We start from the raw sequence: 14,592 nt of genomic DNA, 5'->3' as shown, positions 1-14,592 counted from the left end.
AATCAGAACAAGCTAGTTGGGAGTGTTCAGGTTTTCTGGATCCTTACTTTTTTTTCTACTTGTTTTATTGATTACTGAGAGAGAAGCGCTGAATCCTCTAACTGTATTATGGCTTTTTCTCTTTCTTATTTTAGGTCTATTTTTATCTCATGTTTTTGAAGCTCTGTTAATAGATGTACACATACACATTTATGATTGTTAGGTCTTCTTGGTGAAATGAACAACCTTTTATCATTATGTAATGTCCGTCTTCATCCCTGGTAATAGTCCTTCTTTTGAAGTCTACTTTTTCTGATATTAATATTGCTACTCCAATTTACTTTGATTAGTGTTTGCATGGTATATCTTATTCCATCCATTTACTTTTGACTCATATATTTCCTTATAGTTAAACTGGGTTTCTTGTAGACAGCATATTATTGCCTCTTGCTTTTTTTCCCCATCTACTAACCTGTCTTTTAATTGGTTGCTATTCATTCACACAACTGGATGAAAATCTTCCATCGTACTATTTGTTTTCTAATTTTTCATCTGTGCTTTTTTGGGTTTTTCCTCTTTTTTCCCCCTTACTTTCTATTAATTGATTATGTTTTGTCAGAGAAAAACCTCATGGGTACCAAAAAGAGACAATAAGACTTACTGCATCCAATCAAGACAGTTTATTACTCAGAGAACATCAAACAACATGAACATCAGCATAGTTTTGTGTTGATTCCTTCAGCCCGAAGTTCAACAAGTGATACAGTGGTCCCAGAAGCATGGTACACACACAGTGGCTTTGCATCATGGCTGAAGAACCCAGGCCCAGCACTTTTATAGCAAGCAGTCAGCAAGCCTGCCTTTGTCTGAGAAAGACCTGGTCTTATTTCTCAGAGCTGCCAGCTGTATTAATCCTGCGCAAGGGCCCAGGTGAAAGAGAAGTCAGATCCTTACAATCTTGACGTGTTGAACACAAAGAGGCCCAGGGAGGATGCCTCCCAATGCTTTTATGACTCTGTTTTGTCTCCACTATTGGCTTGTTATTTATACCTCTTTAAACATTTTTTTAGTGGTTGCCCTTGCATTTACAATATATATCTTCAATTAGTCATAGTCAATCTTCAAATAATATTATACCACTTCTTATATAGCAGAAGGACTCTTTCACAGTGTGTTTCTAATTCCCATCATTTTTACTACTGTGATTGTCATACATTAATATATGCTCTACACCCACCATGTATTGCTACTCTTTTGCTTTAGACAATTATCTTTTAAAAAAAATAAATTTATTTATTTTAAAAATTTATTTTATTTTTGTCTGCGTTGGGTCTTCATTGCTGCGTGTGGGCTTTCTCTAGTTGCGGCATGCGGGCTTTCTCTAGTTGCAGCGAGTGGGGGCCACTCTTTGTTGTGGTGCGCAGACTTCTCATTGCGGTGGCTTCTCTTGTTGAGGAGCACGGGCTCTAGGCATGCAGGCTCAGTAGTTGTGGCTCGCAGGCTCTAGAGCGCAGGCTCAGTAGTTGTGGCACACGGGCTTAGTTGCTCCGCGGCATGTGGCATCTTCTGGGACCAGGGCTCGAACCTGTGTCCCCTGCATTGGCAGGCAGATTCCTAACCACTATGCCACCAGGGAAGCCCAATTATCTTTTAAGATGATTAAAAACAAACAAAAAAATGTCTCATATTTACCTTTATTCCATCCATTTCTGGAGATCTTAATTTCTTTATATAGATCCAGGTTTTTCTCTGGTATCATATTCTTTCTGCCTCGAGAACGTCTACCATTTTTTGTAATGCTGATCTGCTGGTAATTAATTTTCTGCTTCTGATTATCTGAAAGGAATTATTATATCACCTTCATGTTTGAGAGAGTTTCTTGCTAAGTCTATACTTATACAATTGCAAGTTGACAGTCTTTTTTTTCTTCCAGCATTTTAAAGATATTCTATTATCTTCTAGTCATATAATTCTTCTCTAATGAGAAATCTGCTGTAATTCTTATCTTTGTTCCTCTGTAGGTACTGTGTCGTTTTCCTCTTGATGCTTTCAAGATTTTCTCTTTATCTTGGGTTTTCAACAGTTTGAATATGATAGATCATATTTTGTGTGTGTGTGTGTGTGTGTCTGTTGGTATTTAATGGTTTTTTGTTTTTTGTTTTTTGGTTTTTTTTTGCGGTACGCGGGCCTCTCACTGTTGTGGCCTTTCCCGTTGCAGAGCACAGGCTCTGGATGCGTAGGCTCAGCAGCCATGGCTCACGGGCCCAGCCACTCCGTGGCATGTGGGATCTTCCCGGACTGGGGCATGAACCCGTGTCCCCTGCATCGGCAGGCAGACTCTCAACCACTGCGCCACCAGGGAAGCCCTATTCTGTGATTTTCTTGGCTCTGTGGTTCTTTCATTATTTTTGGAAAATTGTTGACCATTATTTCTACAAATGTGTGTGTGTGTGTGTTTCTATCTCTATCTCTTCTCTTTCTGGGATTCAAATTATGCACATGTTAGCTTTGGATCTTCTGGGGTTTTTGTTCTGTTTTGTTTCACTCTTTTTTTTCTCTTTCTGTTTCAGTTTGGGTAGTCTCTGTTGACCTATCTTTAAGTTCACTGATTCTTTCCTCAGCTGTGTTGAGTTTACTGATGAGGCTGTCAAAGGCATTCTTCATCTCTGTTACAGGTTTTAAAAATTTCTAGCATTTTCCATATGACTCCTTTTTATAGTCCCCATCTCTCTGCTAAAACTCCCCTTCTGTTTATGCATGTTGTCCATATTTTCCAACAAAGCCTTTCACACATTGTTATACTTGTTTTAAATTTTCTGGCAGATAACTCCAGAGAGGTATCTGGTTCTGTTGATTGCTTTGTCTCTTGACAACAGGGTTTTTTGTTTTTCTTAAACTGCTTTTGATGTGCGTGTTGTAATTTTTGATTCCTGGACGTAATATGTAGAACAGTAGAGGCTGAGGTCAATATGATTTTTGCCTGGAAATTGTCATATCTCTTTTTTCTTAGGCCATTAGTGTTGAGAATTGAGCCAATCTTGTCAGGAGTTGAACGAAGTTTGGTTTTGTTGTTTCTTTGATTACTTTTAGTGTCTGTGAGTCCCAAGGATTCTATACTCTCATGCTAGCCACACCTGGCCTTTAGCAGTAAAAAGTGTAGCTGAACTCTTCTTGCCTGTTTGCATGGAAACCTTGCCTTCCTCCTACTTCAGAGGTGTGCCAGTGCCTACATCCTATTTCTTCTTGGAGGTGCCTGTCCTTCTTTGGAATTCAGGTTAATTGATTGCTCTGCAGCCTTAGCTCACTGATGGGTTTGACAAAAGTAATAATTTTATAATTACCTAACAGTTAAAAAAAATTATTAGTGTGGTAATGATGCTCTTCCCAGCTTTTGGAATCCTAGATGGAACCCAGAAGTCTAAGCCATCTATTTTTTCACTGATCCTTTCAACTCCCTTTGCCATCCACCCTTGGGTCTGCTGCCTGGGCCTTTCTCTTGGCTTATAACCTTCCAGCTTAGCCCTGTGAATTATTTCTAACTTAGATGCTTTTTCCCCTTCCACACTTGTATGTGGCAAATATCTGGCAAAGGGACAGAGAGGTTCCTGATTTGTCACCATCTTGGGGACGGCTCAAAATAATCCATGCAGTCCTGTTCCCAGGGATAGGCCTGAAAAGGGGGGAGGTGACTTTGGGAGCTGAGCTCTCATCCAGTGTACTTTTGACTTGGCCTCTTTCCTCTGCGCTAGAAAACGGGACCAAGTATCTACTCCATCCATTAATGAGGAATAAGAATCAGACTGACCAAAACATTTCTCAGAAGATGAAAACTGCAACAGGATAAAAGCAGAGCAGGCTGGGAGCCATGGTTATAAGCACAGTCTCTGGAAGCAGCCTACTTGGGTTTGACTTTCCGCTCCATCACTTAGTTGCTGTAAGGCCTTGGACAAGTTCCTTCACCTCTCTATATCTCAGTTTCTGTATCTGTAAAATAAGTAAAAATAGTATTTACCTCACAGGATTATTAAGAGGATTAAAAGAGTTAATACATGCAAAGCATTTAGAACAGTGACAGGCACATAATAAGCTCTGTAGAAGGTTAGAGCCTACTTCCTATAATTTCAGAAACTTGTGGAAGAAAGCGGTTTCCTCCCTTTCCCAGAACTGATTACAGTCAAAACAACTACTGTTTATTGTTTATTGAGCATCTCCAGAGTGCCCAAGTCCTGTACTACGCATTTTATATGAATTATCTCATAGGAGGTGGGCATTAATTATTCCTACCTAATAGGCAAAGAAATCAAGGATCAGAGAAATTGTTTACACAGCTGGCTAGACACCAGAGCTAGGTTTACTACCCAAGAGGGCCTGACTCCCAGGCCTGTGCTCCTAACCACTGCACTTTTTGCCTCCCACAAACTGGTTTCCTTGCTTGTAAAATAATGGGAAAGCTGCTTGCTGTACTTATCTCACAGGATTGTTTAGGGATCTCAGTAACAATAGAAGAGGCAGAGCTTTAGGTATTTGTGCTGAGTGCTGGTCCCCTGACAGGGAAGCCTGAATATGTCCGGACTTTTCACACCTCTGTCCCTCTGTACATGCCCTTCCCCCTCTGCTCTGCTAGTTGAACTCATTTCTTTAAGACTCAGCTCAGATATCAGCACCCGGATTTCATTCTAACAAAGGAGGGGTTTAAGCAGGGGGTGGCACATCGGACCTGCGTGTTTGAAATGACTGATGTGGGGTTCCATGGTTAGCACTCTCCATTCTACAGTGACGACAAACTGCCCTGGGGATGGAGCGCAGCAGGACCAGAGTACAAGAAAACCAGAGAGGTTTCCGTAGGAGCCAAGGGAGAGATGGTGGTGGAAACGGAGAGGAACGGTGGATTGGAAAGATATTTAGGAAAGAGAACCGTCAGTTAATGGAGATGTGTTTTAATGTGGGCAGCGAAGGACAGGGAGATGCCAAGGATGACTCCTAGTTTCTGGCTTGCTCGCGGATGTTTGTTGAACGAATGATCGAGTGACCCCACGGCAGAAGCATCTCCGACAGACGCCCCCCCCCCCCACCGCCCCACCGTTTCTGGAGCTACGTACGGGCACAGGGTGGAAGGGAGGAGGAGGAGAATGAGCACAGAGCCTCGGTCCAGGAGACTTCTGGCCTTGGTCTGAGCCAGGAGGCACTGCGAGAGGGCCAAGCGTCTCTCCTCTGGGCCCGCAGTTTCCGCTTCGCTCCTCCACCCCCGCCAGCCGGGACGCGCAGCGCCCCTCTTGGCACCCCGGAGGAGTTGGTTCCCCGCCGGCGTCCCCCACCCCGCCCCGCCCCGTTCCCGCGCCCACCCCGCCCAGTGCGCTGGAAGGCTGGACGGCGGCCCTGTCCATCCCGGAGCCGGGCACCGGGGGCTGCGGGGTGAGTCCCAGGATTAGGGGACCTCCGCCTCGGTGCACCTGCCCTGATGGGCGGCAGCGAGTCCCCAGCCCCTCTGATCCTGCATACGCCTTCTCGAGAGGTGCGCGCCTAAGCGTGCCGAGCGTGGCCGAGGGTGCTGGGGAGTCCGGGTGCCGGCGCGTGGAGCTTGCGTCGGGGCTGCCCGGGAGTCGGGGAGCAGCCGGGCGCAGGGGCTGAGAACTCGCGTATGGGAGCGCGCGGAGCCGGGCGGAGCGCCTAGGGGCCCGACGGGTCGCGGGGAGGAGGGACGCGTGCCGGGAACTTTTTGCCCGCCCTGGAACTACGAACGGTCGCGCCCGCAGGGGCTCCTTGAGGCCGCCGGGCGACCGGCAGAAGCGTGTGTGCCCGCCGCCGCCCCTCCCCCACTTCCGCCTCCCGCCTCTTCCTCGTTCCCGGCTCCCAGGGCCCGTCCGTCCCGGGGGAGACCCGGAGGCGCAGCCCCACCCCGGCCGGCGCGGCCCGCTACCACGCCCCCACCGCCGTCGCGCCGGAGCGGACAGCCTGAGTCAGCGGGGGCTCTGGGCGCGGCAGGTAGGGGCTCCGCTGGGCGGGCGCAGGTGCAGCGGGAGGCCGGGGGCACCGGAGCGCGAGCGGAACGGCCGGCGGACCCCTCCGCCTTCCCCCGCTTCCCCCGCGGTCGCGGCGTCTCCCCTTTTAGGGAATTCTTTCTCTCTCGCTGACTCCGGTGCGGGTGGGGCAGGACGAAGAGGCAGCGCTCCATTCCACTGGCCGGGCCCGTGGCCTCCTGCGGCCCCCCAAATCTCTTCAGCTCTCCCCACCCCTCTCCCCTAGACCTTCAGTTATGTAAACAACCCCCTTCCTCTCCCCGGCGCTTAGCTCCGCATCTCCCCAGGGGGCAGCCCCTCCAGTTTCCTGGGGTTGATGGGGTGAGGGGGAAAGAGAGGGGGCGTCCCGGAGCCCTTGGTCCCCTCCAGCTCCCCGACCCCGACCCTCTTTGTCGCCCTTCCCCGCCCCCAGACAGCCCCAGAGGCCCTGGGTATTTTTAGTATTGTGACCTGGGCGGCAGCGCTAAGAGCCTTTCCCAGGAATCGGCGTCAGCGCCTCCCTCCTCCGCTGCCAGCCCGGGCCACATGGTCTCCCCACACTTCCTTGGCCCTGCCTGGCCCACTTGGGTTTGGGTCTCTCGCGGCCCACCCCAGCGCCGGTGGAGCTGGCCACGGTCTCGGATATGCCGAGTCCAGATGTGGTGGGGAAGGCAGTAGGCGGAGGATAATGATCTGGTCCTCAAGCTTGATACTCCCTTGCCTCCGGTGATGGGCTCAGGAAGGCAATGGAGCGAATCCTAGTGAATGGTGTTTTGGAAAGCTCTCAGCACTGGGGACCAGAAGGCCTGGTCTGAATTGCACCCTTCCGATTGCTACTCGATGCCTAGTGGGGAGATCAGACAGTGAGATGTGTCAGAGGAGAGGAGCTCAAATAAAGAGCTGTGGGGGCCAGAGAAGAGATGATGTCCTCTAAATAGCACGGGGACCAGAGCTTTCCGTTTTACAGAGCACCTTCACCGGCTGTGTCTTGTGCTGGAGGCAGGTAGGAGGATGATGCCATTTTCAGATGCGGAGACTGAGGCTGGAAAGCTGACTTCCTTAGGGGCAGAGCCAAGTGTAGAAGTCAAGTCTGTGACTAAAGAGCAGAGTTTGGAGGGGATGCTGGTGGTGGTGGTGGTGGTGTGTGTGTGTGTGTGTGTGTGTGTGTGTGTAGAGAGGGAGAGTAGGAGAGGGGGTACTTTAGCTTTCGTCTGGGTTTTGAAGAATGGCCAGGAACCAGAGCTGCAGCCTGGAGGAAGGGACCTTCCTCTCTGTCCTCTTGCCCAACCTTCTGAGGAAAGGCTGGGTCCATTAAGTGGAAAAAGTACCTCCCCCATTTGAGCTGAGCCAGCCCTTCCAGCCCCTCTCCGAAGGGCATGATGCTGAGACTTGACCACTGACTGTGTTCCCTGAACACAGAGGAGCCTCTTTTGCTGTGCCTGGAACTGGCGTCCCCTTTGTGGAGCTAGGGTCAGCCCCGCCTCTGCGTTTGACTTGAAGTTTGTGGTAATGGACTTTGTTTTAGGAAAGGGGAGGAGGTAGTCAAGTCCAGAGGCCCCAGTGCTGGGATGCTGGCTGCAGGGGGGCTCCCCAAGGCCAGGCCCCCACGGAATCCCCTGTCAACTTCATAGCTGTACTTGCTCTTCCAGGAGCTGACATGGACCCAAATCCGAGGGCAGCCCTGGAGCGCCAGCAGCTCCGCCTTCGAGAGCGGCAGAAATTCTTTGAGGACATTTTACAGCCTGAGACAGAGTTTGTCTTCCCCCTGTCCCACCTGCACCTCGAGTCGCACAGACGTAAGTTCTGAGTCCTGGGGAGAGGGACTAGGGTGGGGCAGGGAGGAAGTCCTATAGGTCCTGAATCTTGGTACCTCCCCCCTAGTTCTCTTGGTCCTCTAAACATCTATCTCCAGACCTGACATGTGTCTCTGACCATCCTATCAGCTCTGGCCTGGCTCCTCCTGACTTGCCCCCTTCTTGATCTGCAGCCCCCATAGGTAGTATCTCATCCATGGAGGTGAACGTGGACACACTTGAGCAAGTGGAACTTATCGACCTTGGGGATCAGGACGGAGCGGACGTGTTCTTGCCTTGCGAAGATCTTCCACCGACCCCCCAGGCTCCTGGTATTCCCCTCTACTTGGGGCACTTGGGCACCGGTTAGCCAGAGCCGGATGTCAGGGCTCTGAAGTGAGGTTGCAAGGCTGCACTGGGGAAGTATGCATGTAGGGGCTGAGAGTGGGCATTTCCACCCATGAAACAGCTGTCTGTTCCGATTTTAGGGAAGTTGACCTTGAGGGAAGCTGGGTTACAGATTCCTAATCCAAAACTCTAGGAGGGCCCAACCTCCTTATTAGCCTTTGTCAATTTTATATTTGTGAAATTAATGTAGCTAATTAACATAATTAAAATAACATAAAAATATGATTTTTATATTAGACAACTTAAGCAGGTTTAGTCATCTTAATATTATATTTATTTAGCACTTTATTAGGTTTCTAATACTGTGCTAAGGTATTTTACATATATTATCTCAGTCCTTACAATGTCCTATTAGGGCAGGTGGGATTATTCCCATTTTATAAAGAAGGACATTAGAGAGATTTCCTTGGTGGTCCAGTGGTCATGACTCCAAGCTTCCAATGCAAGGGGCGTGGGTTCGATCCCTGGTCAGGAAACTAAGTTCCCACGTGGCATGTGGCAAAAAAAAAAAATATATATATATATATATATATATATATATATATATATATATATATATATAAAAGAGGGACAGGACATTAGACTCAGAGAAATTGTTGTCACATAGCCAAAAGTGGAAAAGCTGGATTCGAACCAGAGCTATCTGACTCCAAAGCCCATATTCTTAACCTATAAGACTGATATTCTTTTACTTAAAACTGCTATTTATTGGTGGTCTATATGCCAGACAGTTTATGAACATTCTCAGATTTCATCCTCAAAACTCTCCGGAATGTCGGGTTCCCTTTTTTACAGAGGAGGGGCAGAGTCCTTGAGAGGGAAAGTGACTTGCCCAAAGCTACTCAGTAGCAATGAAGTGACGTAGGTCGAATTTGAACTCTTGACTTGATTGCCCTGACTCTAGAGCCCAGATGTGGTGCGGTGAAGTGGAAGGGACTGGGAGTCAGGAGCCTGGCCGGGTGACTGGTCAAGTCCCTGCTCCCCTCTGGGCCTCAGTGTCTCCTGGCGCGAGCGCCTCTACGAGTCCTCTGAAGCCCTGTTCGTGGCCCTAATGGGCTCTTCTCTCTGGGCAGGGGTGGACGACCTTCCCGAGGAGCCGGGTCTGCCAATGCCCATGGCAGACAGGACCACATCCCGCACTTCCTCCTTGTCCTCTGACTCCTCCACCAATCCGCACAGCCCGGATGTCAGTGACGGCGGAGCAGACACGCCCTTGGCACAGTCTGACGAGGAGGAGGATGGGGGAGATGGCGGGGCAGAGCCTGGAGCCTACAGCTAGCAGTGGGCCCCCACCTACAGACTGACTGAGCTGCCTATTCTCCACTTGAGACCCCAGGCCCAGCCAGAGCGCTTCGGAGAAGACCAGCTCTTTACCTGCAGTAGGCACCAGAGGGAGGAAAGGATGGTGGGTGGTGTACCTTTCTGGGAATTAACCCGCTCCTGCTTTACTGCTAACCTTTCCCTGCTGCAACCTCCCTGCCAGGTTTTGGCTTACTCCTGAGGTAGGGCCTGCAAGTGAGGAGATGGAATGAGATAGGACAAGATGCCACTGCTTTTCTTAGCACTCTTCCCTCCTCCAAACTATCCTGCAGTCTCCTGATAGAGTGTCTCTAAATAGACGTGAACTCCTTAACACTCCCAGTGAGATGGTACTCCAGCCATCCTGCTTCCTTACATCCTTTTTGGAACAGGGCACGGTATGAATAATAAACAGATAATAATATGCCAACCATTCCACTTCATCTTTTCACATTGTACAGATATCAAACCCAATACATTTCTTTAGCTCTCTAACCGATACCATATTCCCATGACTCATTTACTCCATTTATTCAAGAAGTAGTTATTTGGAATTAGCTGCAGATTTGGAATACAGTTTTGAACAAGACAGGCTGCCTGGCTTCATGGAAGAGAAAATCAAGTAAACACCACAATTCACAGCATAATAAGTAGCATGCTGAGGAACTGTTCTGTTACCAGAAAATGGGCATCTTAACCTAGCTTTTATGGTCATTTAAGAGCTGATTTTTAAGCTGGGATGCAGAGGATGAGTAGGAGTTAGCCAGGTGGGGCTGTAACCCAGGCAGAAAGAGCAGCTTGGAAAGACTTTAAATGGAGAGAAAAGTCCTGAGGAACTGAAAAACATTCAGCTTGACTGAATTGTTGAATTTGAGCAGATGAAGGGAGAGGCAAGATTGACAAAGGTCAGGTCATGAAATGCTTTGAAGCCTGTATCAAGTTTCAGTTTGCTAGTAAAATATCAGTGACTTAAGATATAAATTTGGTTTCCTCATATAAAAGAAGTCCAAAGTACAGGGCTATATGGTCATTCCACAGTTATTGGACACCAAGGTCCTTCTTGGCTCTTTTTGCTCAGCCATCTAAGGCCCATGGCTGGAATTCTCATTGATACCTCATGGCTAAAATGGCTGTTGAGGCCCCAGCCATCATGTCTCAAGCTGGTAGAAAGCAGGAGAAGAAATTAAGGATGGGCAAAAAAGGCACGGCCTGCTGCCTAGTCCCACTTGGACAAGCATTTTTGGAAGCTCTAAGCAATAGCGTCCACTTACATGTCATTGGCCAGAACTTGGTAACCTGAGGGATGTTTCATTTACAGATGTTTTATAGACATAGGGACACAACATTATCTAGAAGAAAGGAAATTCTGGCGTTTGGAAAGACAATAACCCTTCAAGTTTCAATTACCAATGCGTCTGATTCCTATACTTCCTGTCAAACCTCTCAGAAGTACCCTGGCTACTGCAGAGGCCGGGGTCGTCCTTTCGTACGGCACCCTGCTGTCTTGACAAAATCAGGGTTATGTTACTGAGAAACAAGAGGACAGCAGTCATTGGGTAGATAACTAGCAGTTTACACGTTACGACTTTGAACTTTATTGGGAGTAATGAAGAATTACAAGTGGTTGATGTTGCTTATTAAAAAGATAATTCTGGCTGCAGTGTAGAGAACATACTGGAAGAGGACAGGCTCCAGACAGACATAACACAGTAATCCAGGCAAGAGACAACGGTGGCCTAGAAGATAGTGGTGATGATTAGCTTAACTGGGTTGAGGCAGGGTATGAGCAAATAAATGACATTCATTCAATAAATACTAAATGTCAGTGTTGAACATGTGTAAGACACTGAGCTTGGCCTTGGGAATGTGGTAGTGGCACAAAAAAAGGAAAAAAAACGACCCCGCCCTGCTCTTATGGAGTTCAGGGTCTATTGGGGGCCCAAATGTAAAACTGCAATTAGGACTAGTGCTAGGAAGGAGTTAATAGCCTATTAAGAGAGGTCACGAGGTGTTGGCCTGGAGGAAGTGGTTTTGAGCTGAGATCTGAAGGTGGAGTAGGAGTAGTTTAGGGGGAGAATGGCTGCAAGGACTCCTGGTAGAGATGTACTGATTGGAGGGGACCAGAGTGGATGGCTGGAAGCCAGGAGATGATTGCAGCCATCTAGATAAAAATGGAATCGGGTGGAGGTTGGGGGTTGTAGAAAAGTGGAAGGAATGGGGAGATATTGGGGAGGCAAATTTCAAAATATTTTCATAGGTGGGTGTGAGAGAGGAAGGGCTCAAGGGTGCCATCCTTGAGCTTCTGCCTTGTGCAGCAGGATGATTTGGAGGGTTCTTCATCCAGATGGGGAGTTTAGGAGAGCACCAGGTTTGGGGAAGAGGCCATAAATTGGGTTTTGGACATGTTGAGTTCGAGTTGCTTTTGAGACCAAGAGGACGTTTTGAGTAGGCACTTGGACCCATGAGAGTGGAATTTAGATCAGAGGATTGAGCTGGAAAATCAATAGGTGAGTTATCACTGCATAGGAGGTAAGTGTAGGTATGGGTGCAAGTGAGCTTGCCCAGGGAGAGACTGGAATAAAAGGAGGGTTATAGGACCTAGCCTTAAGGAACATCAAGTCATTTTTCATATTAGAAAAAATAAATCATTCCACCTCCCGTCATACATCAAACCATCCATGGAATCAGTGACCTTCGGCCTAAATCCCAAAGCTCTTTGTACCATCCAGGCTGAGTGACAGGGCTACAGTCTTCTCAATAGCCCCATTTTGCTTCCACCCCTGTAGGAGGCCATGGTAAGTGACAGTTCTTAAGTGCTTTTCCTAGCACTACTGAAAAACTTGTGGGAGTTGTGTTCCTTTTGTCTAAAAGTGTCTGTGTCCAAGTTGAGATCATCCACTCAGCTGGGCCAGAGCCCAGCCTCATGTTAAATTTTGTGGTTTTTCTGGGTTGCCGATGACTTTGCTGCACACAGAAGACGTGGTCTGTGTCCTCTTGTTCTTTGTCCCTTCCTTTGGAGTAGCAAGGCTCAGCCTCCTGTCTGACTGCGGCTGAGCCTTCTCCTGGGGTGCACCCCATAATAGCCACAGCTCAGCTCTGAGGGCTTCTCAGCTCCTGGGATGTGCCCATTCTCCTCCAAGGTGAATGATGGGAAGCTAGCCTAGCTTGGTTGCTGTCAGCATGTCAACAACCCCAGGCACACAATGCTAAGATCTGTGGGGTCTGGGGCAGGGAGCCTGTCCTGGGAGAGGGATCTGCAGCCCTCTGGAGAGGTGGAATTGTTTGTGAGCCTATGGGGAGCCTCCAGTTCGGCTGCTATGAGCCCCAGCCCTGCCTGGGGAAATCTAGGGTCAGCTGAGACCCCAGGACCACTTCCTGTTTGGACAATGACCTCTTCTTCTGCCAAACCACAGGGGCTTGGCTGGCCTTCAGAGCCAGAGCCAGCATCTCCAGCTGACTGTTTTATTTGAGGCCACACAGGGCCCTTGGAGACGGGGGATGATTTGGCTCCAACTCGGAGGCAAGCAGCCCAGCTTTCAGTCTCCAAGCCACAGTGTGGTGTCTTCTGTCCATTGCATAGACTTGTCATAGACTCTGGAGAGGAGGGAAGAAGACAAACTCCTCCTGTAGAATCCTGTGCTGTGGAGGAAACAGGAGGGACCACATCTTAGGAAGATTCCCAGGACGGCTCACAATGTAGCAGTCCCCGGGGTGCACAGAACTTGATACTGTGAACAGTATGGCGGTGTGGGGACAACATGGAATGGTGTTACGATGTTGTTTGTTCATTCAAACATTACTGAGCCCCCACTATGTGCTAGCCTCCTTGCTTACGCAACAGAAACACTAAGGTGGCCAAGAGCTCTTCCAGGAAGAGACATGGCCACATAATGGAACTATAATGTGGGCTGTAGCACACTAGAGAGGGAGAAGGCAAGTCTTCTTTGGGGGTGGCTGGGTCTTGAGTGATGGGAACAGGCAATTTCAAAAGGAAACAAAGCATAGAAGTACAAAGTAATCATAATCATACCAGCAACTCCCTTAGAAAATTTGTTTTTGAAGTTGATAGTGTGGACACGAGTTCTGGCTCCATTACTCACTGTGATCTTAGGCAATTATCTCAGTTTCTGTACTCAGTTTACTCATCTGTAAGATGGAGATAATAGTGCCTGCCTCATAGAGCTCTTTGAGTAAAGGTTAGTAGACGCTATTAAGCACTTACTACATTCCAGATTCTACATGTACCTAATTTCTGATCCTTACAACAACCCTGAAAGCAGGTTTATCCGTTTTACAGAGGAGGAAGAGTGGCACTCAGGTTTCTCATGCTCATATGGATTAAAGGCTGGTGTGGGGATTTGAACCCACATCTGTCTGACATCTAAGCTCATGGCGTCTCTTCTATTCCATGTCTAGTGGGGGCAGGAACACTGGATGTAAGTAGAATGAGGGCATCATGGGACAAAGACATCTTTTTGACACTTCCTCTCCAGTTGGTCAGGGGTATATCTACGCACACCTGGAAGACACCAGATCTCTGGTTCTTCAGAGCCAAATGGTTGTCAGTTTTACCAAAAGACTGTCTACAAAATCCTTCATGAATGTGTACTCCATTGGGCAGGTGGGGAAACCAAAGCAGGAATTGCTTGGAACTCCTACAACTCAAATCAGCACAAAAGGGGAGAGGTGGAAAAGATTTTAACAGATCTTTTGCAAAAGAAAATATATGAATGGCCAAGAAGCACATGAAAAGCTGTTCGACATCACTAGTTACCAAGGAAATGCAAATTAAAACCACAATGAGATACTACTGCAAACACACCCAACGTGGCAAAAACGAAAAAGCCCCCCAAATTAAATGTTCACCAGGATGTGGAGCAATGGGGACTCTCATACATTGTTGGTACAAGTATGAAATGACACATTTTGGAGAAAGATCTAGCAGTTTCTTGTAAAATTAAACATATACCTATTCTTTGACCACTCCTAAATACTTACCTAAAAGAAAGGTAAGCATATGCCTACAAAGAAACGTGTATAGCAGCCTAGCTCATAAGAACTAAAAATTTGAAAGAGCTCAGGTGTACATGGACAGGAGAGCAGATGAACTATGGTAT

At 48.0% G+C, this 14,592-nt stretch overlaps 2 protein-coding genes across 2 annotated transcripts in view; both read left to right on the top strand.

The window, feature by feature from the left end:
• Positions 1-7,713, top strand: part of SYS1 (SYS1 golgi trafficking protein) — a 34,450-nt gene extending 26,737 nt beyond the window's left edge. The window contains exon 3 of the mRNA XM_067013089.1: positions 7,625-7,713. Within this exon, the coding sequence (XP_066869190.1) occupies positions 7,625-7,631 (7 nt within the window). The 3' untranslated portion in view covers positions 7,632-7,713. The remainder of the gene's footprint in view (positions 1-7,624) is intronic.
• Positions 1-9,905, top strand: part of DBNDD2 (dysbindin domain containing 2) — a 35,092-nt gene extending 25,187 nt beyond the window's left edge. Inside the window, exons 2-4 of the mRNA XM_067013088.1 lie at positions 7,625-7,771; positions 7,963-8,100; positions 9,250-9,905. Of these exons, the coding sequence (XP_066869189.1) occupies positions 7,625-7,771; positions 7,963-8,100; positions 9,250-9,455 (491 nt within the window). The 3' untranslated portion in view covers positions 9,456-9,905. The remainder of the gene's footprint in view (positions 1-7,624; positions 7,772-7,962; positions 8,101-9,249) is intronic.
• The last annotated feature ends 4,687 nt before the right edge of the window (positions 9,906-14,592 follow it).

This window comes from Kogia breviceps, chromosome 14 (genome assembly GCF_026419965.1).
Source record: "Kogia breviceps isolate mKogBre1 chromosome 14, mKogBre1 haplotype 1, whole genome shotgun sequence".
In the NCBI taxonomy this organism is placed as follows: Eukaryota; Metazoa; Chordata; class Mammalia; order Artiodactyla; family Physeteridae; genus Kogia; species Kogia breviceps.
Note: the sequence above shows the minus strand (reverse complement) of the source record. Positions and strands in the feature narration are given on the sequence as shown.